General features: G+C 54.3%; 9 protein-coding genes across 9 annotated transcripts; 3 read left to right on the plus strand and 6 right to left on the minus strand.

Moving 5' to 3' along the window:
- Positions 1-216: 216 nt before the first annotated feature.
- CLAFUR5_00447 (ABC transporter G family member 1) lies at positions 217-2,152 on the minus strand (the record flags this gene model as incomplete). The annotated part of the gene is made up of 2 exons (XM_047899595.1): positions 217-1,912; positions 1,965-2,152. The coding sequence occupies 2 exons, from the start codon at positions 2,150-2,152 to the stop codon at positions 217-219; spliced, it is 1,884 nt and encodes a 627-aa protein (XP_047756358.1).
- A 2,617-nt stretch (positions 2,153-4,769) lies between these two features.
- On the plus strand, positions 4,770-7,020 carry CLAFUR5_00448 (Molybdenum cofactor sulfurase; the record flags this gene model as incomplete). The annotated part of the gene is made up of 3 exons (XM_047899596.1): positions 4,770-5,102; positions 5,155-5,609; positions 5,664-7,020. The coding sequence occupies 3 exons, from the start codon at positions 4,770-4,772 to the stop codon at positions 7,018-7,020; spliced, it is 2,145 nt and encodes a 714-aa protein (XP_047756361.1).
- Positions 7,021-8,933: 1,913 nt separating this feature from the next.
- CLAFUR5_00449 (uncharacterized protein) lies at positions 8,934-9,396 on the minus strand (the record flags this gene model as incomplete). Its single annotated transcript, XM_047899597.1, has 2 exons — positions 8,934-9,060; positions 9,128-9,396. The coding sequence occupies 2 exons, from the start codon at positions 9,394-9,396 to the stop codon at positions 8,934-8,936; spliced, it is 396 nt and encodes a 131-aa protein (XP_047756362.1).
- A 134-nt stretch (positions 9,397-9,530) lies between these two features.
- On the minus strand, positions 9,531-11,591 carry CLAFUR5_00450 (3-phytase A; the record flags this gene model as incomplete). Its single annotated transcript, XM_047899598.1, has 7 exons — positions 9,531-9,586; positions 9,640-9,856; positions 9,945-10,319; positions 10,375-10,554; positions 10,608-10,722; positions 10,785-11,406; positions 11,462-11,591. 7 exons carry the CDS (start codon positions 11,589-11,591, stop codon positions 9,531-9,533), a joined length of 1,695 nt encoding a protein of 564 aa, XP_047755169.1.
- A 202-nt stretch (positions 11,592-11,793) lies between these two features.
- Positions 11,794-12,099, minus strand: CLAFUR5_00451 (uncharacterized protein; the record flags this gene model as incomplete). Its single annotated transcript, XM_047899599.1, has 1 exon — positions 11,794-12,099. One exon carries the CDS (start codon positions 12,097-12,099, stop codon positions 11,794-11,796), a length of 306 nt encoding a protein of 101 aa, XP_047755168.1.
- Positions 12,100-12,456: 357 nt separating this feature from the next.
- Positions 12,457-14,801, minus strand: CLAFUR5_00452 (uncharacterized protein; the record flags this gene model as incomplete). Its single annotated transcript, XM_047899600.1, has 2 exons — positions 12,457-14,216; positions 14,279-14,801. The coding sequence occupies 2 exons, from the start codon at positions 14,799-14,801 to the stop codon at positions 12,457-12,459; spliced, it is 2,283 nt and encodes a 760-aa protein (XP_047755171.1).
- Positions 14,802-15,615: 814 nt separating this feature from the next.
- On the minus strand, positions 15,616-16,932 carry CLAFUR5_00453 (BSD domain-containing protein; the record flags this gene model as incomplete). The annotated part of the gene is made up of 2 exons (XM_047899601.1): positions 15,616-15,923; positions 15,981-16,932. 2 exons carry the CDS (start codon positions 16,930-16,932, stop codon positions 15,616-15,618), a joined length of 1,260 nt encoding a protein of 419 aa, XP_047755170.1.
- An 852-nt stretch (positions 16,933-17,784) lies between these two features.
- On the plus strand, positions 17,785-18,798 carry CLAFUR5_00454 (uncharacterized protein; the record flags this gene model as incomplete). The annotated part of the gene is given in 2 exon segments (XM_047899602.1): positions 17,785-18,648; positions 18,667-18,798. 2 exon segments carry the CDS (start codon positions 17,785-17,787, stop codon positions 18,796-18,798), a joined length of 996 nt encoding a protein of 331 aa, XP_047755173.1.
- A 132-nt stretch (positions 18,799-18,930) lies between these two features.
- Positions 18,931-20,445, plus strand: CLAFUR5_00455 (uncharacterized protein; the record flags this gene model as incomplete). Its single annotated transcript, XM_047899603.1, has 3 exons — positions 18,931-19,118; positions 19,168-19,392; positions 19,440-20,445. The coding sequence occupies 3 exons, from the start codon at positions 18,931-18,933 to the stop codon at positions 20,443-20,445; spliced, it is 1,419 nt and encodes a 472-aa protein (XP_047755390.1).
- Positions 20,446-22,001: the final 1,556 nt, after the last annotated feature.

The following is a 22,001-nucleotide window of genomic DNA, read 5'->3' on the forward strand; positions in this document are numbered from 1 at the left end:
CATCCTTCCTAATGAGGAAAGGTGAAAGAACAGGGGTTGTAAAAACTATGCCCAGGACTGTACCACAAATATCCTTACTACGCCAGTGTGGCTCCAATTGTAAAACGTCTGTAGGTCGTAGCATTCCTTCTCCCATATTGCAGACATGGCAATTATTTCCGCTCCCATCGTGACTTTCAAAACATCGCAAAAAGGAAAAAAACACAGTTTCGACCCCTAGGTCCTGCGCAGGTAAAGAGTGATCCAGCACAGTATCCGGTAGCCAAGAATGATACCGAGCATGATGCCAACCCACTTGCCAGTCTCACCGGTCTTGTAGCCGTAGTTCTTCAGCACGCCAGTACCTGCGATCATGCACTGGTGTGCAAGTTCAGTCTCGTACATGCATGAACATTCGCCTTGCGAGTCCATGCCGCAGGTGAAGTTTCGCTGTCCGAACTCGTTGACCATCATGCCTTGGAACACGTACGACTGGTAGTCGATGTAGTGGAAGACGTATCGCCAGAAGGGGTTCAGTGTCTGTGGTGGTACCAAGAAACCACCTGTGCACATCCAGAGACCGTTGGCGAAAGCAGTTCCGGCAAGGGCGACCACGAAGATTGGAATCAGAGAGCTGACCAGGACGACCAGAGATTCGGCGGCAATAAGATCCAGGAAGAGCCACATGACCCATGTGAAGAAGGCCTGTGCGGTTGGCCTGAAATTGGACAGCCAGTAGGCAACGATCGAGAAGAGCATCGCAATCAGGAACAGGTAAGGAATACCAGTAATGAAGTTGGCGACCAGGAAGGAAGTTGGACCATAAAGACCGTTGGCGCGTTCCTTGATAAACAAGGCACGATCTTCCAGGAAAGCCGGGATATACGCCACTGCCATGAAGGACATGAAGGCTCCACCGAAGAAGATGGCGTTAATGAAGGACTGAATGTTGCCTTGGTCTGGATTCAGACGGAGCCAGACAGTTCCCATCATGACCGCGAGACCCATGTACATGGCGATTCGGATACCGTAGGCAATAATGTCGCGGTACGACTTGATGAATGCACGGTGGATGAGTGCAAGCGGGATGGCGATAGCGCCAGCGGACTCGTCCTTGAATTCAGCGTTGACGTCGGTGTCCATCGAGTTGCGTGCCATCTCGTCCGTCAGTTCGGTGACTGTGGCGGTGGCGAGACGTGACTTGTGCCACGATGAATGCACCATGTTCAGCTGTTGATCGACTTCACTCCTGTCGCGGGCAAAATCCGTGTTGACGAAGTCGATGATGAACTCTGCTGGGTTCATGTATAGTGGAATTGGGAAGCCACAGGCATCAAAGTACGGCTGCACCTCAGACACTGGTCCACTGTATGCTGTGCCACCCTGTGACAGCAGAAGGAGCTTGTCGAACATGGCAAAGGTCGAAGTCGAAGGTTGATGTATCGACGCAATGACGATGAGGTTGTGCTTCTTGGCAATATCCTTGACGAAGGAGATGACCTCGAACGAGGCCGCCGAGTCCAGACCAGAAGTGGGCTCGTCCAAGAAGAGGAGCTTTGGGCTGGTAATGAGTTGAGCTGCAACACTGACACGACGCTTCTGACCACCAGAGATACCCTTCCTGATCGGTGTACCGATCAAGTTGTTGGCCTGGCCTTGGAGACCGAAGGCTGTGAGAAGTGCCTCAATACGCTGGATGCGCTCCAGCTTGCTGACGGTCTTTGGCAGTGACAATCTCGCTGCGAAGTTGAGTGTTTCCCGGACTGTGAGCGAGCCGACCAATGCATCTTCTTGTTCGACATAGGCTGAGATTCTGCGGAAAGTCTTTGGATTGGCTGCTGAGCCGTTAATGTATATCGCGGCCTTGACGCTGGCGGCCAGCGAAGCTGTTCGGTGGGCGAGGACGTTCAAGAGTGTGGACTTTCCGGAACCGCTGCGATGTTGTTAGGAAGGAGCTCTGTGCGCAAAGAGGCGGTGTGACTTACGAAGGTCCCATGAGAGCAAGAAGCTCACCGGACTTGACGATGCCATTGATGTCTGATAGGATGGTCTTGGGTTGCTGCGACTGTCGGTCCTTGACTGTGACTGTGACACCCTTCCATCCGAAGCTGCGGATGTTGGTGTTGGTGAGCTGGGCGTAGTCGCCACCGATCATCTTCTCGATGTCGGACATCTTGGAGTATCTTCTGCGATCTGGAGTCGCAGCTCGGTCGTGCTGTGCCAGTGTGGTGGGGTGCGACCTGAAGCGCACCGTTGAAGGCGGTTGTGTAGTGAGTGAGACCGCGGTGGTGGTTGGAATGGGAAGAAGACGCCGCCTAAGTCAACGGGCTTGCGTGGTGTGTTCGGTCCCCTCGACGCTGCTGCCGGTGTCAGGCAGGTTGCAGGCGTTTCAATTGCAATGCCCAAGAGTCAGTGATGGTCGAGGTGTGCCACGCCTGCGGAAGCAACGAAGAAGCAGACGCAGAATAGCTCGGAGCGGCCGTTGAACTCGACAAGAGAAAGGAGTGGATCTGTGACAGGCAAGAATGCGGAGCGCTCTCAGTAATATCGATCCGCGCAGACTTGTCAAGTTGTCACGGGGCGATGCCGGGGGTGCAAGAGACGGGCAGGACGAGCAGAAGAGAGCGTTTGGAGGGCAAACGAGGTATCAAGAGCAGCGTTCACGGCTGGAGATGCTGAACGCACCAGCAGAACGGCCCCGTCGCACCCTTGCCACAATCACAATGGACTACTGTATGCCTCCCGGTCGAGAACAGGCGCTGCAGAGGCGTGGCTCTGTGGGCAGCCCAGTGCTTCTCGCATCGCGTCTAGTGAGTGGACGTTCAACACCAACCCCGGACGCCGTCGCACACGATGCGCGATCCCTGTCCGGCGCCCCTGTAGCACTGTTTCAGTGCAGTGGGGGGGGGGACCGGGCCCACGCCTGACTTTTGCGAGCGAACTGCGACCAGTAGTAAGCACCGGCACTGACAAACTGTGCCTGCCAAGCCGACAGATCGAGGTGCACATCTGAACGTTAATCCTGCGCGCCATGTACGAAGGTTCGACTCGACTCGCGCTCCACGCAGGAGTAGCCAGGTACGAGTTTCTTAGTGTGTCCCTGATGAAACTGGAACTCCGCACACAACGCAAGTACTGCTCGGTGGAGGAGGCCGTTGGGGCTCGGCAATCTCTCTGCGGTGATGCTGAATCTTGTCCCCGTCCAACGCCACCGCTCCCCTGTCCGCGGTGTTCTGGCGGTCGCTGGGCAGTCGTCGTGCCACCGACGCAACGACACGCGACTTTGCACGGCTCGCTGCAGCAGCTGCTCTCCCCCGCTGGCCGTCGCTGATGGGTCGTCTAGCTGGCACGCCGTTGAAGGCTTGGGTCAGACACGGGGCCACGCTGCGTCTACCGGCTTGCTGCCGCGGCTTGCCGAGCGTGTCAGAGCAGCAGCACGCCGGCGAGGCTTGTTTGGGAAATTGTCATTTTCCACCGTTCGGCGTTGCGGGCGCCGGGCGGTATCTTTGACGCTCCGAGCGGCGGCGTGCCCAGGTGTGAAGTCCAGACAGGGTTAAAGTCAGTCCTGGTCGCGCTCCAATGCAGCTAGCGGGGCGTCTGAGGCTGTGCAGTAGCGCAGGCATGTCAAGGTCCGATGAGGCTTCCGCAAATCATCGACAAGTCGCCAGTGCCATGTCTCAGGGGCCTTGGAGCTTGTCGATCCATAGCAAGTGACGTGTGGACGATCGTGGTGATGAAGCTGGGGAGCAGCGCCCGCGGCGAGGCCTCGACACAGAGTCATGCCAGTGATGGTGATGCCGATGATGATGCTGGACGCGTCGCACGCGAGGTACAAGCACCCTCGCCACATCTGCTACGGCAGTCTGCCGCACCATACAGCCCCCGTCACCAGCCTCACAGCCTGGTAGTTCACATGGCATGGCGCATGCCGACGGGTCGGCCGTCCTGCAAGCTGCAGCAGCTGCTGCGACAGTGAATCGCCGACCCACGATGTGCGTGATGGTGTGCAGGCGCATCACAACAACATTGAAGCCGGGAAGTCGCAGACGCGCTGCACTGTACCACCACCGCTCTGCTGTTCCTGCCGAGTCCCGGGATACCGTTGGGCACACCGATTGGCAAGGTTCGATACTGCGCGTCTTGTGCTCTGGTCTACTGGAAGTAGATGATATTGTGGCGCCTTACCGTATGTCAAGTCGTGGCAGTCTAATCGGACAAGGTTTGCATGCCGCGGTCGCTGGGCCTGCGATCCACGACGTGTCGACGTTCTGGGCGGCCAAAATTTGAGTACATACGCCTGACCTGTCTGGTCGTTACTCAGGAGGTTGTGGCTGCAACTCTAGTGAACCGCCGTCGACCCTTAGCAGAGTTAGAAAGGCCAAGTCCCCCCAAAATGGCGAAGAATGCACGGCCGTCTACCGTTAGCGAGCACATCCCAGAATACAGTACTCGCCGTCCAATTGTTGTTGACTGCCCGTTGCGCTCATCTGTCAAGTCGCTGCACTTAGCTACGTCTTGTGCTGCCGGGCCTATCCACTCGCTACTGTCGGCTATGACCTTGCCTGGTTCACTGCTGCACCCCGGTGTACCCATCTCCCAGGCACCTTCGCACACCTGACGTCTATTCTCCGACCAACACTTGAACACCTCCCGTCCATCCACAGCACACCAGCGCGGCTCGACGCCTTACCTAATATTCTGTTTGCTGCACCGCTGGAACAACACTCTTTGGATAATGAAACGAGCTTCGCAGCAGCTTTGAAGCCTGGAACAAGCACACACTTCCGAGAATGATGGACATTCCGGCGCACATCTTGGACGCTGTCCAGACCACAGACCTTTCACAATCGAAATCACTGGAGACGGGAAGCAGGACGTCCCGAACCTCGCCATTCTCTTCACGATTCCCTGGAATGATACACGACGCACATTCTTCGGCAGAGGATGTATCAACGACGAGCGATTCCGACCAACATGGCTACCAGACCGATTTCACGACACCAGCTTCTTCAGACTCGAATTTCTGTCCAGGTGACATGCAGCCAGACGATGTGGAGGACTTCCGGGACCGCGAGTACCCTCAGCTCAAGGGCAAGACCTACCTGGACCACGGAGGCACGACGGTACGTTTGCTTGAGGTGACCAAGATCTACGTGACGTCGCTAACGTCTACAGCTCTACGCCAAATCGATGATCGAGGAGTTCTCGGCAGACATGATCAGCAATCTCTATGGCAATCCACATTCGGCATCAACACCTTCCGCAATAGCTGGCCACCGCGTAGATGAGATACGCGAGCGTGCGTTACGTTTCTTCAATGCGGATCCGGAAGAATTCGATCTGGTGTTCGTTGCGAACGCTACTGCAGCAATCAAGCTTGTGATCGATTGCTTCAAAGACCACGCTGCCGCTAGCAACACTCCTGTGTGGTACGGGTACCACAGAGACGCTCACACTTCACTGGTTGGTGTTCGTGAATCGACCAAGATGCATCGATGTTTCACCAGCGACGAAGAAGTGGACATCTGGATAAACAGTGGCGGTTTGGGTGGTCCTCGTGCAAGGCAGTTGGGTTTGTTCGCGTATCCAGGGCAGTCGAATATGACCGGTCGACGACTGCCGCTAAGCTGGTGAGTTTCTCGTTCCTTGCTTGTTTGTGGACAGGTGATGTTAACGTTACGCAGGCCTAGCCGTATCCGCAAATCGTTCCACAAGGCCGCAACATATACTCTTCTGGACGCAGCTGCGCTTGCGAGCACAGCGCCACTTGATCTGGCTGACCCAGCGACGGCACCTGACTTTGTGGCACTCTCCTTCTACAAGATCTTTGGCTTCCCTAACATTGGCGCACTTATCGTACGGAAGGAGTCGGCGCACGTACTCGAGAGCAGGAAGTACTTTGGTGGCGGCACCGTGGAGATGATCATCTCCATCAACGACACATGGCATGCCAAGAAGGACACCTCGATACACGATCGACTGGAAGACGGAACCTTGCCATTCCACTCGATATTTGCTTTGGATCACGCCATGAATGCTCACGAACGACTATACGGGCCAAACCCGATGAAATTCATATCCATGCACACTGCGCAATTAGGCCGACAGCTCTATGATGGCATTGCTGGTCTCAAGCATGCGAACGGGGCGCCGCTATGCCGTATCTACAAGGACGAAGCAGCTGTGTATGGCGATCCGTCTATGCAAGGGTCGACCATTGCGTTCAATGTGCAAAAGTCAGATGGAACGTTGGTTGGATTTGAAGACGTGGAAGAAGCTGCAGATGAGCGCAACATCTACGTGCGTAGTGGCTCACTCTGCAATCCTGGAGGCGTGGCAACATATCTCGGCTGGTCACCAGCAGAGATGAAAGCGGCTTATGCTGCCGGTCATCGATGCACCAACCCAACGCAGGTCATGCTAGGTAAACCGACAGGAGTTGTTCGTGTTAGTCTTGGTGCTATGAGCACGGCAGGAGACGTGAACATTCTCCTCCACTTTCTGGATGAGGTCTACGTTGAGAAGACAATCGACCCACGATCAGCCACCACAGCACAGCACGCATCCATGATCTTCGCGCCAGCCAAGGACTCCGTCATCTCGACCACCTTCACGCCACCACCCCCACTTGACATCAGAGCAACCCGGAAGAACAGTTTCTTATCAGCAACAGGTACACCCAGCACCGCGAAGAGCTTCGACATGGGAGACTCGAAATCATGGGAAGCCGGATCCGGCGCACCCCCGACACCAGACCGGATAGACATCGCCCGACCGAAGCTGCCACCATTTGTGCCAGCAGACTACGTAAAACTACGAAAACCATGGGAAGCCGAAATGCGACAGAATGCCGCCAACTACGCGATGGAATTCAAAGTACGCGAACTCGAAGACGCCAGCATGTTCTCGCGGAACCCAACACCCAGCGTCAAAGCGAGGAGGTTCGGCCGCAGCGTCGTCAACCTCCTACGAACGAAGAGCCACGTCGGTGCGGGTGCGGATCAGAGGCATGACCAACCACCCTTACCAGCACCAGCATGATTGATCCCCTTGTCGCACCAACACTGTTTTCACATCACTGGTGGCAAATTTTGGCTGCATTCCGCGCTCGCAACTATCACAAGGGAACAAGTGGCCCAACAGGTGTGTTTTTCCGGATGACAGGCCGCCAGCGTCGCCAATACCTCCCTTGGAGAAGCCACCGAGCCTTCCGAGTCTTCCGTCCCAGATGAAATCACAGAATGGTATGGAACGGGAACATATCAAAAACGTGGTTCAGGCGCTTGGGATGTTATCTTGGCACGTATCACTTCTACTCTCTCACTCTGCTTTGTACTCTTTGTTGATGGGGCAATCATTGGTCTAGCATGGCGTTTTCAGGCGTTCTGATGTTGACTGTGTTGGGGAGGAAAAGATTTTATTTTGTGGCAGAATCATGATACCAAAGGGGGCTGTAACGTTTATCTTCATATTGTCAACCATGTTCATACGGACGGCACAGGACCTGGCTGGGAGCGGGCAGAAGCTCTGTCGGGAGGAAGGAACATCTTGAGAAAGAACCTGGGCAGCCACGAGCTTCCACAAGAGGCAGCAGCAGTTTTTTTTGACACGGCAGCAAACATGTCACATGTACTACACAGCAGACTTTTGTACATATGCCGCAAGACACCCGGAAGATGATGGGGTGTGGAATTGGGCCATGAGGTGGCCGAGCAGAGCAGTATGCAGTATGCAGTATGCATTAATGGACGAGACTAGCAAGCAAAAAGATCCTTCGAACCCACTCACTTCCTCAATGCAACGGTGATGGCGTAGACGTCTCGGATTCGGGCGTCTATGATGAGCTGTCAAAGCATGTATCCGTGGCGGCTTGCGTGTTTGACAGGTACGAATCGAGGCAACAAACACGCAATCATACCGGAGGACAGGTGAGGTGCCGTCTGGTACTGTATCCTTGAGGATAGCCACACGATGGGCGGCCACGAGACAGCTCTAACGCCCTGCCCTGCAGGTATCCGTTCATCAGACCAAAGACCGGAGGACCAAGTGCGCTCATGATGAAAGCTCTGGAAGCGCCATTGTCTTCGATTGATGATGCGCGTCGCCGTCGAACTTGACGGAACCGTTTATTGTCATGCCATGTCTGGGCGGAAGGGAAGGCGTTGCCATGATCCACCTCCGATTGTGGATCGTTGCACACACCGCTGATCCCTTGGGCGGTTTATGTCGGCACCCAGACAGCGGGAACATACTGCAGCGGCACTACGCCGAGCGCGCATACGGCCCGATGCTGGGAAGCATGCAACGCACTGATTACCAGGTCGGTGGATAGGTGCATCTCTTTCGTGCTCCACTCCACCAGGAGCTGGCTTGTGGATCCGTCGTGTCGTGGCACAGTGGCACGAGTGGTCACGATCAGAACGCAAGCTACGCAAGGGTGCCCTGGTCGTTTTTCTCGCCACCGGACTCCACCACATGACCTCACCCGGCGGTTGCAGTTGTTACACGGCGGATCTGTCATACGACAATCGAAGGACAGCAAATTGAGCATTCTGGTTTCCCCATCGACTGGAAAAGTTGACCTCATCGCCCTGTCGTCAAACCAGGTGAAGTCGATTTTGTCAAATCCGGCTCATCATCCCTTCCGGGAACCAGGACCATCTCTCAAATCTTGACTCGAGCACATGGCGCCAATGTCGCAAGCAAACACCGTGCCACGCCTAGCAGACAAGGAAATTCCTGTCACTGTTGTGATTTCATTACACTTTCCTGTGTCGTTTCAGATGACGCCATCCGGCCGAGATGTTTCCGCTCAGAGAGAGTCAAAGCCAGGGGAAGGAAAATCAAATGCGTGTTCTTGGCCACATTCGGGGACTCGAAGTTTGAAGATGGCGATGGTTCTAACTTCTACGCGCACCTGTGGCTGCTCTCCCATGTGGTATAGGGCGGTCGTACTATCGGAAACGAGGAATATCCATCAAGCCGAGTTTTCCCAAGCAGAAGCTGGTGGCGTTGGCGGAAGGCAGCCCGGCAGGCGTCGTGAATTGGATGTTGGGCGATTGGGATTCGGTGACCACCGCTCTGGGTATGTTACCTGTTACCGAGCTCGAGAATACGTCTAGAATCGTGTCAGTCGTGGTGATCATACCTGAGTGGATCTCGCAAGGCGAAGTGATCTCGCGTGCGAAGCGTGAGATGTGATTGCCATGTTGCGTTGGTCTTGCAGCGGCCTCGCGGCTTCATGGTGTGATGGTGTAGTGGATCGACCGAATGACCCGCGCAGGGCAGCTTGAAACACATCGAATTCTCGGAGGTTTCGATGGGATCTCCTTCTCTGCAAGTTGTACTTGATGCGAACATATGATCGACGCGGGCCTGCCCAACAAGTTCATCAGTCGTGTCTACGAAACTTTCCATGGTGGCGAATCGCGAAAAGGGTCAGTTCAAGGCTGAAGGTTCCGCATCACCGCAGCCTCGCGGCTTTCGCAAGGCAAAGATCTAGTCGGGAAGACTATGCTGATCGTTCTTTGCAGCTGCTGCTATATCGAAGCCTACTCAAAACTTTCGATGTTCTCCGCGGTGTATTGACCCGGATGGACGACAATACCTATAAAAAATTAGCGGAGGCATTAGGACTCATGTCAAATACGGTGAACTTACCAGCGGTGCGGTTGTTTACTGTGCCGTCGTAGTCATTGCCGTTGGTGGCGTTGTTGAGGGTATAGTTGGCAAAGCATGCAAAGTCGTAATTCGCCAGCTCCATGTTTTCATACTGACTGGCCAAAAAGTTGTCCATCGGGCAGAGACCATCGGTTCGGCCTTGACATTTCCCACCGCGAATCGTGTCTAGTGGCACAATGCCATTGTTCAGTCGCATCTGAGGGAGTGCAAAGTTAGCATACTTTGGAGGTCATGCTGCACAGCTGTACGCTGAGTAGCAAAGGGGCGTGTCTGGAGCCACTTACACGAACGAACTTGTGCGATGCATTCGCCGCATCATATCCGTACTGCGTTGGGTAGTACTGCGTTCTGCTGTTGCGCTGCACCATTGGGTTGGGCTCTGCACAACCGATGACTTCCGTGATCAGACGAGCGCCGAACGGTGTTATGCGGGACAGGATGAAGTGACGGTCTGGGTTCGGTGGGTAGGTCGAAACATCAGGATGGTCACGGTAATAGTCGACTGACATCGATGTGAGCAGCGAGACGATGATGTCGTCGTGCGTAAAGTCGGCGTAGAATGGTATGTCCAGAGGAAAGTCCGCAGCATTGTCTGTGATGGTGCTGTTGACGCTGCTGTTGCTGCTGGTGATGTACTGCTTCGTCAGGCGAGCAATGAGCTGTGGAGATCTGGTCAGCTTGATGTACGTCGTCTACCTCTACGAGAGCCCTTACCTCCTGCTGATATCCAAGACCCTGCGCCCGTCCAGTCGGATTACCCCAGGCATAGTCATAGTAGTACTCAATGTCCAGAGTCTGCTCAAACCCAGTCCACTCATCGGCAGTGAACAGGTCACAGAAGTCGCTCGTGCCTATGTATCCAATCTCGTAGGCACAGAGCGATTGCATGGCGTACTATCGGATCCAGTCAGCATCTGCGGAAGACAATAGGGCTGAGCAGTACCTACCGTGTCGTTGACGTTGAGCTTGAGACCTTTCGGTACATACTTCTGCAGCCGAGCAGTTGCTGGTCCAAGATAACGGGAAACGTATTGGTAGAATAGGAGGTTGTCGCCAATATATCTGCGGCATTGTCAGCACATATGGCCGCCCCAAGACGCAGCCGATACCTGTTAGCCACCCACCCAACATCCGCAACCAAGTCCCGGAAGCAAGAGTCATACGATGCCAGAGTATTATTCTCAGTGCCACCCTCTGGAATCACCACAACATCAAACAACGACCCATTCCCAAAAGCACTAAGCGTAGGATCAACAGCCTCATAGAACGAAGGGCCAAAGAACCCCAACGCCCAAGAAATCTGCGAGTTCTGAATCCTGCTCTGGCCCGTAGTCCTCAACACCGGCTTCGGCCTCGCAGTCCCATTGGCATACGACCCATTGTACTGCACCTGGCCAACAGAGGCATTGTACAGAAGACGCCCATACTGGTTCCAGAACTGGACACCGCTCGCAAACTCCGTGGTCGCTCCAAGTCCGGTAAGGTACGATTCGCCCATGCGGTACTCGTAGCTCTTGAGGAAAGACAGTGGGCCTTTGAAGCGAGCGTTTGGATGCGCCTTGGTGAAGTTCAGGATTTTTGCAGCGAAGCGCTCATCGTTTATCCCGTCGTCGAAGTAGCTGGTCGGGAAGCGCTGGGAGTGTCTTTGCAAGGTATGGACCTGCTCGACCTGACATCCATCCGGCAGGCCGACGTCTTGTACACCAAAGACATCGGCGGGATTGTCGCGGTAGGTGGAAATTTGGCCTGAGGGTTGTCAGTGGTACGTCTCTCACGTGGTGTTGTTAGTGAGAGGCTTCACCCCAATGCTGCGAGATAACATTAATATCAGTCAACAGCGTCTCATCCCTCGACGTCTCCTTCCCGTGTTCACGACTAGCCTCCACATGCGTCAACGCCAACAAGGCCAATGTACTCGCGGAAACAAGCATTTCGATGAAGAAAGATGATGTGGAGATACCAGCTGCAGCAGGTGGCAGCGATCTTGGCCAGCTCTTATGCTTTGCTCACCCAAGCGTGGGCCAAGCGTGGACCACCAAGTTTTCTCGCGAAGCAAACGACAATCTGGCCGCTTAGCCCACTGCAGATAAGGCCGCCTCCATGCGATTTGCTGAGAGATTGAGATAGCATGTCTTACGGCAGAAGTTCTGCCGGAGTGGTCGTCATGCCGTGAGAGTTCGTCGGGAGGAGCCGTGCAAGGATGCCACGTGTGCCGGGCATTGGCATTGAGTTTGAGGTGAACGGATATGCTTTCTCAATGCCGTTGATGAGCTTGTTGCTGACGAGGCTGTGGGGTTGTAGGATTGCTTCGTAGCTGACGATGATAGCAGCGGCGCCGTTTGGCAGACAGTCTCTCCATGATGTCAGGCGAGTCGAAGGAGCCTTGGTTGTCGAGAGCTGTCGAGAGCTGTCGAGAGCTGTCAACGATAATCCCTCCATGATGAAGGAACAAGAAGGCGACCAACGTAGAACCTCTGTTGTTTGCTTTCCACTATACATACCCGCTGAACCCAGATGGTGACCATCGACTAAACGTACATCAACACGTTCCCTTCCCATTCCTGTTCTCTCGCAAGACTATTTTCTTCCCTCTGCCCTCTTCCATCATGCGGAGAACGACATGCCTGAGAGATTACCAAGAGAGCCACCCAAGTCAGAAGATGTGTCCCAGTTTCCGTGAATCGCTTCCTCAGCATTATCTTCTCACCCGGAGTTCCCGCCCTCATCGGTCACTACAACTTGCAACACAAGTCAACGGCTTAGATGTGCCTTCCACAGCACACAACATCATAAACCTCAAACCTCCCGGTCATTCTTCTTCTTCTTCCCACGCTTCTTCCTCTGTTTCTTCTTACCACCATCACCACCACTTCCACCTTGGCCATCACCGTTCGGGAAATCCTTCCCCTGCGAGTTCTCGTTGTCGCCATTGGTGCTTCCCTCGTTACCAGTGTTGCCCTCTTCACTGCTCGACGTCATCTCCAGCACCGTCTTCTTCATGCCACCAACATCAACAGTCGTCTCGGTGATGCTGCCAGAGCGCGTAGCTAGGCGCTTCTTCGAGCGGTCAAGTGAAGGCGAGTCCGGGAGATCGCCGACTTCGTCATCCTCTGCGCCGTCGCCGACGACAAGTTTCTCAGGCAGTGCCAGCGGTTCTGGTTCCTGCTGGCGGTGCTGATCTTGCTCATTGTCGGCGTCGTTTGCATGGTCGTCTTCAGGTCTTGATATCGTGTTCTCTGCCGCGATTCTGCTCGCTTCTTGCGCTGACATGCCTTCACTGGCTGACATGCCTCTGGCTCTCTGTTGTGTTGGCGAGTCCATGGTACCATAAACTGCTGCCGCACCACCACTCGAGCTCTTACCCCGTAACGAGTCGACTTCTGCAGATTCGGTTGCTTCAGCAATAGGTGAAGGCTGCTGTTTTGGGCTCAAGATTTCAGTACCAGTAGTGGTGGCCTTGTTCTCAGGTATCGTGCCAACTCCAGGTTTGATCTTGACCGAGCTGAATTTCGTTGTTCGAGGGTGCGCAGCCGCGTTGCTTGGTCCCAGGTGCTTCAGGTGTTCCATCACATCTGATGCGTTACTTCGCACTGGCACAGTCTTGCCCACCTCCCGAGTCGAGTCTGATGCCGCACTTGACTTCCTACGCATCAAGAATGTGGTCTGGCCATTCGCAAGACTCGGTCGTTTGCTGTCCCTCGTGTCCTTCTTAAGCAGTGGCTCGTTTTCGGTCGCTTCCTTGCCATCGTCTTCGTCCCCGCTCACTGCGTGATCACGCTCAGCAGCGAATTGCTTCTTCCCGAATCTCGTTTTGGGCGCAGGAGCCATTCGGCGGATAGCTTTGTGTACATCCACGAAGACGTCGGACTCATCGATGATCTCCTCGCCAATCAACTCCTCAATAACATCTTCCAGTGTGACAACGCCAACTGCACCCTTGTCTTGGCCGGGGAAGTCTGAGACTAGCACCATGTGACTCTTGCCTTCCTGGAAGAAGTTGATAATGTCCAGACAGGAGGTGCGCGGTGCTGTCTCTGGAAGTGTCGCCAGCGCAAAGTCGCGAACTCGCTTGGCATCCTCTGGATCATAAGTGATTAAGATCTTGACCAACAGCATTCCCACAAAGTTTCTCGGGTTGTCTGGAGCATAAATCGGTATCCTCGAATATCCTTGAGACAAGATCGTGTCCATCATTCGCTCGTCCAGGACAGTGTCCGCACTCATGGTGAAAACATCCTGCATCGGGGTCATGATGTCTCCAACAGCCTTCTCCTTCAGGTCCAGCACACTGTTGATGATCGTCACCTCATCATCCATAAGACCGTCTCTTTGCGTCAATGCCTTCTGCTTGTGCAGACTGACCAGCGTCTTCAGTCCTGCCTTCTTGTACATTGTACCATGATCTTCACCAAGAATCCAGTCGAGGAGTTTCGCAGTAGGCCAGGCCACGGGACTCATGACCCACATGAGCCCAAGAACCAGAGGCGCGCAGTACGCTCCAATAGAGAGTCCATAGCGCACACAGACAGATTGAGGTGCAACTTCGCCGAAGATGACTGCCACAAACATTAGCACACTATCTTCAACCCCGTATCCCCCCTCGAAGAAGTGAACATGCCAATCAAAACAGTACTGCTAACAACCGCCGGCCACCCACCACCAAGACTTCGATCGAGCACAATAGGCAACGTCTCGTTGGTGATGACATTGCTCAGCAGCAGCGTAACAAGCACCCAATGTTTCCCCCTGCCCAGCAACCTCAACACCCTCGCCGCATGTCTCTTCTCTGCTCCCTCTCCTGATGTCGCTATCACCTGCAGATATGTCTCATCCTGCCCCATCAACGCGATCGTAAGACCAGCGAAAACACCACCCAGCAGGACCAGTGCTACCGCCACGCCAAGGTATATCCATAACGACGGGTCGTCGGGGTCCTTGGGGAGGTCATCGTCACCTTGGTCGGCGAACGTGGAGAGGATAGGTGCCGCGGAGGCGAGGGGGAGGAGCAGTAAGCGGGCTGCCACCAGGACGGCGGGTCTCAAGGTCGCGAAAGCATATTGTTGAGGTGAGCGCGCGGCGGACGTTGTCGCGTAGCGCTGGGGGTGTTGTTGGTGCAGGTGCAGACCTGCCAACATAGACATACGAGCCTCTCCAACGCCGCGCACCTTCGTTCGGTCACGAGCTGTGGTACTTGTTGGTGAGATGCTGCGTGGGAGTCTGTTTGTGGGTGAGAAGTGCTGCTCCTTTGTTTTCGCTGCCCACACCACCGACGACGGAATGCTGTGGTGCACGATGCAAAGTGGTATTATGTGGGTGGAAGAGATGCAAACGCAGACGCAGACGCGCGGATGATTTGGGAGAGTGTGCAGTTGTCGGATGCCGCAGTGATCTTCTTCGTTTAGACTCCACTCTCACACACGAAGCGATGCAGCTATGACGGGATGGAGACTTGACTATCAGCACGTTGGAAGCTGCGGTCCGGACAAACTCAATTCGAAGGAATCTTCTGCTCGTCCTCGTCCTTGACTGCTTACGACAATACTGTCATTCGAGTACACATACATGTGCATGCTATCGTGCCTTCGTAGTGGTGTGCTGAGATGGTTCTGAGTGTGCGGCACACTGATGAGCTCATCCCAGCAAACGACGGGGATTGAGCGCCTGCGTTAAGCCGTCCACACTGGTGCTGTCGTCACGCATATGCCTCTCTTGGCCGGTGCGGAATGAAGACACTCAACACTGATCTATCCGACGACATGAAGAAGCGCTCAATACAAACACTGCATACTGTACTCCTATACACCATCAACACCGCGCCGAGTGCATTCAATACATGTACTCCATGAACCCCGCTTTCCTGGTAGCATATCCCTGGTATCATATAAAATTGGCGCGCCGCAACCTCAGGCAGAGCATTGTCAAAGCAAATGCACGAGCAGAAGCCACGCAGAGCTCTCACTCCCAATCATCGTCGCTCTCGTCGTCCTTCTTCGCAGCCTCCTTTGGACTTCCCTGCGCACGACTAGTAGCACCAGAGACCACATCGTAGCTGGCATCCGAATCGGCGACACTCTTATTCTCGTCGTCGCTTCGTCGGGGCTCATTAGGCTTAAGGTGGGCGGTCGTGGCGGGAGCTGGAGCGTTCAGGGTGGTTGTCGATTCCGAAGCTTTGCTGTTGGTCGCATGAGGTGGCTGCGGTGTGGACGACTCTTCTTCATCGTCGTCGTCCCATGCCACCTCCTCTTCAGTGTCTGCTGTGGCACCTACAGTCGCAAATGTCAGCATAAGAGCTAGTCAAGCCGTTTCAAAGAAACACTCACCCTTCAGCACCTCCTTCCTCTTCTTCTCGTCCTCTTCCACAGCTTTCCGCAAGAAATAGTATCTGCTCCAGAAAGTCTTGTACTCGACCTTCTCTGGAACAAGCTTCTCCATGGCACGCCTGAGCTCCTCGTACTGCTCTAGATCTGTAGCTATAGCTTCGGTCTTCTTCTCAGCATCGAAGTCCTGCTCCCACGTCTTCCACTCCTCGCCTTCCGGATCTTCCGTGAAAGAGCTCGCGGTGGTGTGGATAGCGTGCAGTTGTGCGTCTAGTCGTGTCGTATGGAAAATCTTCTTGCCCGTGCCTGGCTCCTGTGTCTCGAACAATACTTCGCTACCGGCCTTAATCTCATCGTCGTCCGGCGCCGAGATGGTGACCGCATCTCGAAGGAAGTTCCTAACATTGCTGCCGAATTTCAGCAATGCTTCGTCCGCCGCATCTTCTGCCTTTTGCAAGTCTTTTAGCCTGCTCACAGCAGTTGCTCTCAGACTCGCAACCAAGCTTCCAGCTTCCTTCACAATATCAGCCGGTAGGCTCTCTGGCTTCGTTGCACCATCATCATCTTTCGCTTCTCGCTCCGCGCCTGTGGTCGTGATCTTGGGAACTGCCTCTTCGCCCGGTATTTGAGCTTCAGGACCAGCCTCGGCATTCAGTGTCATGCCTCTTGTCCTTTGCACGACCTGTTCCCTCAGACTGCTAAGCCCCTTCGTTGCTTGTTCTGATGCTTCCGTGGCTTCCTTTTGTAGATCTTGCACGAAGGTTTCTCCTTGCTTCCGCGCCTGTGAGAACCATCCTCCTAGCCTTGCGCCCCATGGTGAAGCTGACACAGCCTTGAAGGCTTCGGAGAACTCGGCGTTGAGGTTGGATTGTGTCTGACTGTTGCCTGAATCGGCGTCGCGTTTCTGATCGGGAGTTAAGGCTTCTTCTTGTATGTGGTCATAAGCTACATCCATAGTGACGACAATGGCTAAGGTGATGTTGCAGTAGGACGGGAGGGTGTGAGACAAGAGAAGTAGGTGATCGCATGAACGCATGTGGCTTCAAGGTGTACTACTGTACCGAGCACATGCAGGGACTGTGCACCTCCAGTGGGGAAGTGGATGTCCTGTCCTTTTCATAAACACTACCTACTGACAATGATCATGTGGTCTACAATATTGTCATACATCGTCCAGCGACCAGCCTCATCAGCGTGCGTGTGGTAGCGACATTGTCGATGCTCGAAGATGAGTGTTCACGCATGGCGTGACCTCGCGTCAAATCCGCGCAAGATTACCATCGCGTCGCAACGCGTAGGGGTAAGTCTGCGATCCATCACATCGTCTACTGCAGAGCTTTCTCGCTCTTGTGCCTCTGGATCTTGTACAAGGTTGCAGCAATGTCTTCAGTGACTGTCCTGCAGAACGCGTCTCCGCAGCATTGCAATGCTCACGAGCATGTGAAGACCGAGCCAGCAGACAATGCCATTGTCGAAGATGAAGATCATGACGACGAAGATGAAGACGAGGACGAGGACGAGGAAGACTATGAGGACGACTCAGTGGCCGACATGGATGAAGAAGAGACCGAGGAGGCTCTGAAAGATGCTCTGCTGAGCATCCACCACGCTGGCGATTTCGCCTCATGGATGCATATGACTGACTACGTGGACCCCGGTCTGATCGTTGACCAAAACGGACCTATTGAGCTGCCACTGCAAGAAGCTGGCGCTCGTCGCATCATCGCAGCGTCTCATCAAGCTCCCTTTGGTCTGGGCTCCGAGACCATTGTTGACAAGTCAGTTCGTAACACTTGGGAGCTTAATCATGACCAATTCTCCTTCGCCAATGCAGGATTTATGCATTCTATGTCCAAGATCGTCCGCGAATCTGGGAAGCGACTCTAGAATGCTTGGTACCATGATAATTTGTCTCCCTGCAAAACACAAAGGGGGCGACCTGGTGTTGTCCCACAACGGCGTTCGGAAGCGGTTCACAACATCAACCCAACAGCCGACGTGCGCGTGCTGGTATTCCGATGTGGTTCACGAGGTCACCAAGGTCACAGCAGGCTACAGGCTGGTGTTAACATTCAACCTGGTCATGCTCGAGCCTGAAAGGACCGCACTGCCGGCTGCTGAACTCATGCTGCAACAACCTCTTTTGCAGCGGGCGCTGAAGGCATGGACGTATCACGGTGACCCAGAAAAAGATCTACTATTCGCGCTCGATCACAAATACACCGAAGCAAGTCTCAAGGCTAGCAGCCTCAAGACAGTCGACAGAGCTCGAATGACTGCCTTGCAGCGTTATGCCGAACAGTTCCGCTACGACATATTCCTGGCTACCATGGAGCATTACCGTCACGGGCAAGCAGAAGACGACTCCGACCCTTACGAGCGTGGCACAATGTATGGTTGCGACTGGGATGAAGATGAACGTGAGTACGATGATCACGGGTATGGAGGTTATGGAGACGGCCCTCACGGAATCGACGAGGTCTTCGAGAGTGAAACGAAGTTGAAGCATGTTGTTGATCTGAAAGGCTTCCCGCTGCTGAAGGACGTTGACGTTAAGGAGGAACAAGTAATCAACCTCGACCCTTACGACGAAAGGGAGCCAGACCGGCATGAGTATGAGGGCTTCACGGGCAACGCGGGAGCTCAGTCTACGCATTGGTATCCGGACACGGTATGTCTCCTTCAGCAGCTGATGTATATCGGGCTGACAGATCAGGTCGTGGTCCTTGTTCCGCATGCTCGGGTGGCTGATTTCTTGAAAGCACCATTCTCATCATATGGGGGGACACCATTTGAGAGCATGGAGGCAATCGTGAAGTGACTCTTGACCCGCCTCAAGCGCGATTTCCGTGACAAACACGTTGGAAATACACTGACGAGCCTTGCTCAATATGTCCTGGCTACTAATGCAGCTGCAAAGCGCCAGGATGCCGGTCTTGTACCTCGCCCTTACATGACCTCCGGCAGCAGACTTTTCCCCGATGCGGTCATGAATGGCGTCGTACTGTCCTTGGCCGCATTGAAGAGGATCGACTTACTCCCCGCCGCTATGATGGCCGTCCACGGCAGCCTCTCGCCAACAGTGCACAAGGCGATCGGGATCACGTTGAGAGCAGCAGACCCGCAGGCGCTCAGGACTATGTGAGTTCTCGCTGGCATCAATCGAGAAGAGTACCCTGACGAACGACAGGATTCCCACGGCGCTCTCGAAGATCAGCAAGATCAGCGAACGCTTTGTCGTTCTCCAGCAGTTGTTCGACGGCGACATTCGGAAACACGAAGGATCGGCAGCAGAAGCAGCAATGGAGGTTGTCAGGGGGATCTTGTCCGATTGCTCTGCTCCCATTGTTGATGATGGCTACGCGTTGACCGATGTTGCAGTCTGCCTCAACGATCAAGCATTCGTTAACGATCGGTAAGCTCGCCCAAGCCCTGATCCTGATAGACACTGACCTGTAATAGGATTTTGAAGCTGCTGGGTCAGCGTCGCCGACAAACAGACTTCCTGCTGGCTTTCCTGTCCTCCTGGAGCACCAGAGGATCCGCTGGGACGGATCTCGAAATGATGGCCACTTTCGATTCGGTGTTCGATCTCCTGATACCCAGTTTCAACCTGGACGTAAGGGACACCCAGCCCGTCAAGCGACAACGAGTGGATATTGCTCAGCCTCCAAAGCAGAGCGTGTCCCCTTCGAAAACAGCTGCTGACCTCTACTGGGTCATGGTATACCTCGTGAACCACGAAAAGTCCCACCAGCTTCAAGAACTATGCCGAGCTCTCTCCAGCGAGGTTCTTCTACAGCGACCAGAAGTGCTTCGCAGCATCCTGATACCATACTTACGACACGCACAGGGGTTAGCCGCGGGTTGTCTGGAGAATGGGCAGCAAACCTGTGTTCTGCAGATATACTTCAGCATCCTTGACGCCTACCTACGCATGTACGTCCAAAAGCAACCATCTACCGTGGAGAATTGGTCCCGCAACCGCGTCGCCTGCAGTTGCTCCGACTGCTTCAAACTCAACCTCTTCCTAATCAGCTCAATGCATCAAACCGAGCGCTTCTCCGTCAGCAAGCCCCGTCGCCACCATCTCCACATCGTCCTCGACAATGCTCGCATCAACTGCACCCACGAGACAGAGCGCCATACACGACCAGAGACTCTCGTTGTGACCAAGCGAGATCGACGGAAAGGGGTGTACGATGCGTGGTTGGCGCGTTGTCTTGAGGCGCATAATGAGATCAAGCAGTTCGATCAGGAGTTACTGGAGAGGATTTTGGGGGAGAGGTATGAGGTTGTTAAGGATATGCATCCTATTATTACGGATGATGCGAATGCGCCCTCGTTCTTACAGCGACCGGTGCTGCGGGAGAGGAGGAATGGCCCTATTGCTCTAGCTCCTGCTGCGTCGAGTCGAGCTGGGACCAAGCGCAAGGTTGAAGTGATTGATCTTTGTGATTCTGAGTAGCGGTGCATGCTGCTCGGTGTCAGTGCAGCATCAACCGCACCGACGCATCCACACAACAAGAACCATGATCGCAGAAGTGTGTGATAGGTAAAGGCCTTGCTTTGAGCTGGCTCGTGGATATCCCACAATAGCTACGAAAGTAGCAACAAGTCCTCACATACCAGCATCTTCCCGGCGCCTGAAACGCCGCATTCAGGAACATCTGCATCTCATATACACAGGAGCCGACTGCCGACGTGAGCATGCCGACTCATATGATACTGCCGAGAGGAATAACCTTGGTTGGAAGTGGAGTTTTCGGGATAACAATAGCGCGTACGTGACGAGCGTCCTCACGGTGGTAATAGTAGCCGGGAGCTTCTACGTCTGGCTCGGAGGGCACGCTCGATTTTATCTGCTGGACTGAGGCGATACATGACTTCGCGGGTTGCTATTTTGTGCAGGAAGCTTGCTGGTGGACTGGAAAGGAGTCGACTTGGCAGCAGATGCGGCATGTGTGCGGATGCTGCTGTACCGCTCCGAGTGTGCCAGCATTATGCGAAAGACCTCCTGGTTGGCATCGCTGTCGACCTCGTGTCATTCTGCTCTGGCCTAGCAATGGTCAATGACCTACCCTGAGACTTGGTCGTGCCGACACTGCCACTGCAAACCTTTCATCAACAAGCTCGACCTTCCTCGCGCCCCAGCAGGAGACAGCAATAGCCACCATGCCATCTCCAAAAAGAAGAGCACGAGCACCTCCAAGACCAGATGCGATCCCCCCTTTCACCTTACGGCATGCGCACGAGCAAGGCTTCATCTCGGCCTGCGAGATCTCTGTAACGTAGATCTCAGTGCTCACGGCCTACAAGGTCTCACGACCCACGCGTTCACGCCCTTTTCGCTATTTCCAACCACAGGGCAATGTTCCAGAGGCAATATGTCGTAACCTACCGAGATTAGCAGTGCAATCCACCCAACCGTGCCAACCTTGCCACCCAACAATCTCTCTGCAAAAGTTCGTCCATGAGTCGATCATGTGTTAGTAGATTCTGATGTCAAGGAAGTGATACCAGGTGTGACAGCTTGGTGATATCCGAACTTCAGCCTCGACCGGGTGATGGGTGATGGGTGATGAACGATCGCCACAATTGCTGCATCTGGAGGGAGAAAGATCGGAGATGTGGCTTCTTCTTCATCTTTTTTTGCATGAATTAGTTATTCATGGTTGATCTTTTGTTTGATGTATTTCGAGTGGTAAAAAACTTTGCATCGCTATCGACGGCTGTCGACTCGTGAACAATTAACTCTACGAAGAACAGCCGCCGGACTTGTCTACCGCTCACACACACTTCGAGCAAGGTTACCATGTAACTAGCTGCACGAGTCAGCCAGCGCACGCGACGATGGCGTGAGGTACAGTACAGATCATCAAGGGTTTGAGCTCCTTGATGCGTCGCGGTGGGAGTGCGGTGGCGATAAGTCGGCTAGCGAGCTCGACCAACATACTGTATACTACTTGGCGAGCGGGCTACTGTGCTTGCGGCTATACCTGCCAGTGGTAGACCTACGTGGTT

The sequence above is a fragment of the Fulvia fulva genome, chromosome 1, assembly GCF_020509005.1.
Source record: "Fulvia fulva chromosome 1, complete sequence".
Taxonomy (NCBI): Eukaryota; Fungi; Ascomycota; class Dothideomycetes; order Mycosphaerellales; family Mycosphaerellaceae; genus Fulvia; species Fulvia fulva.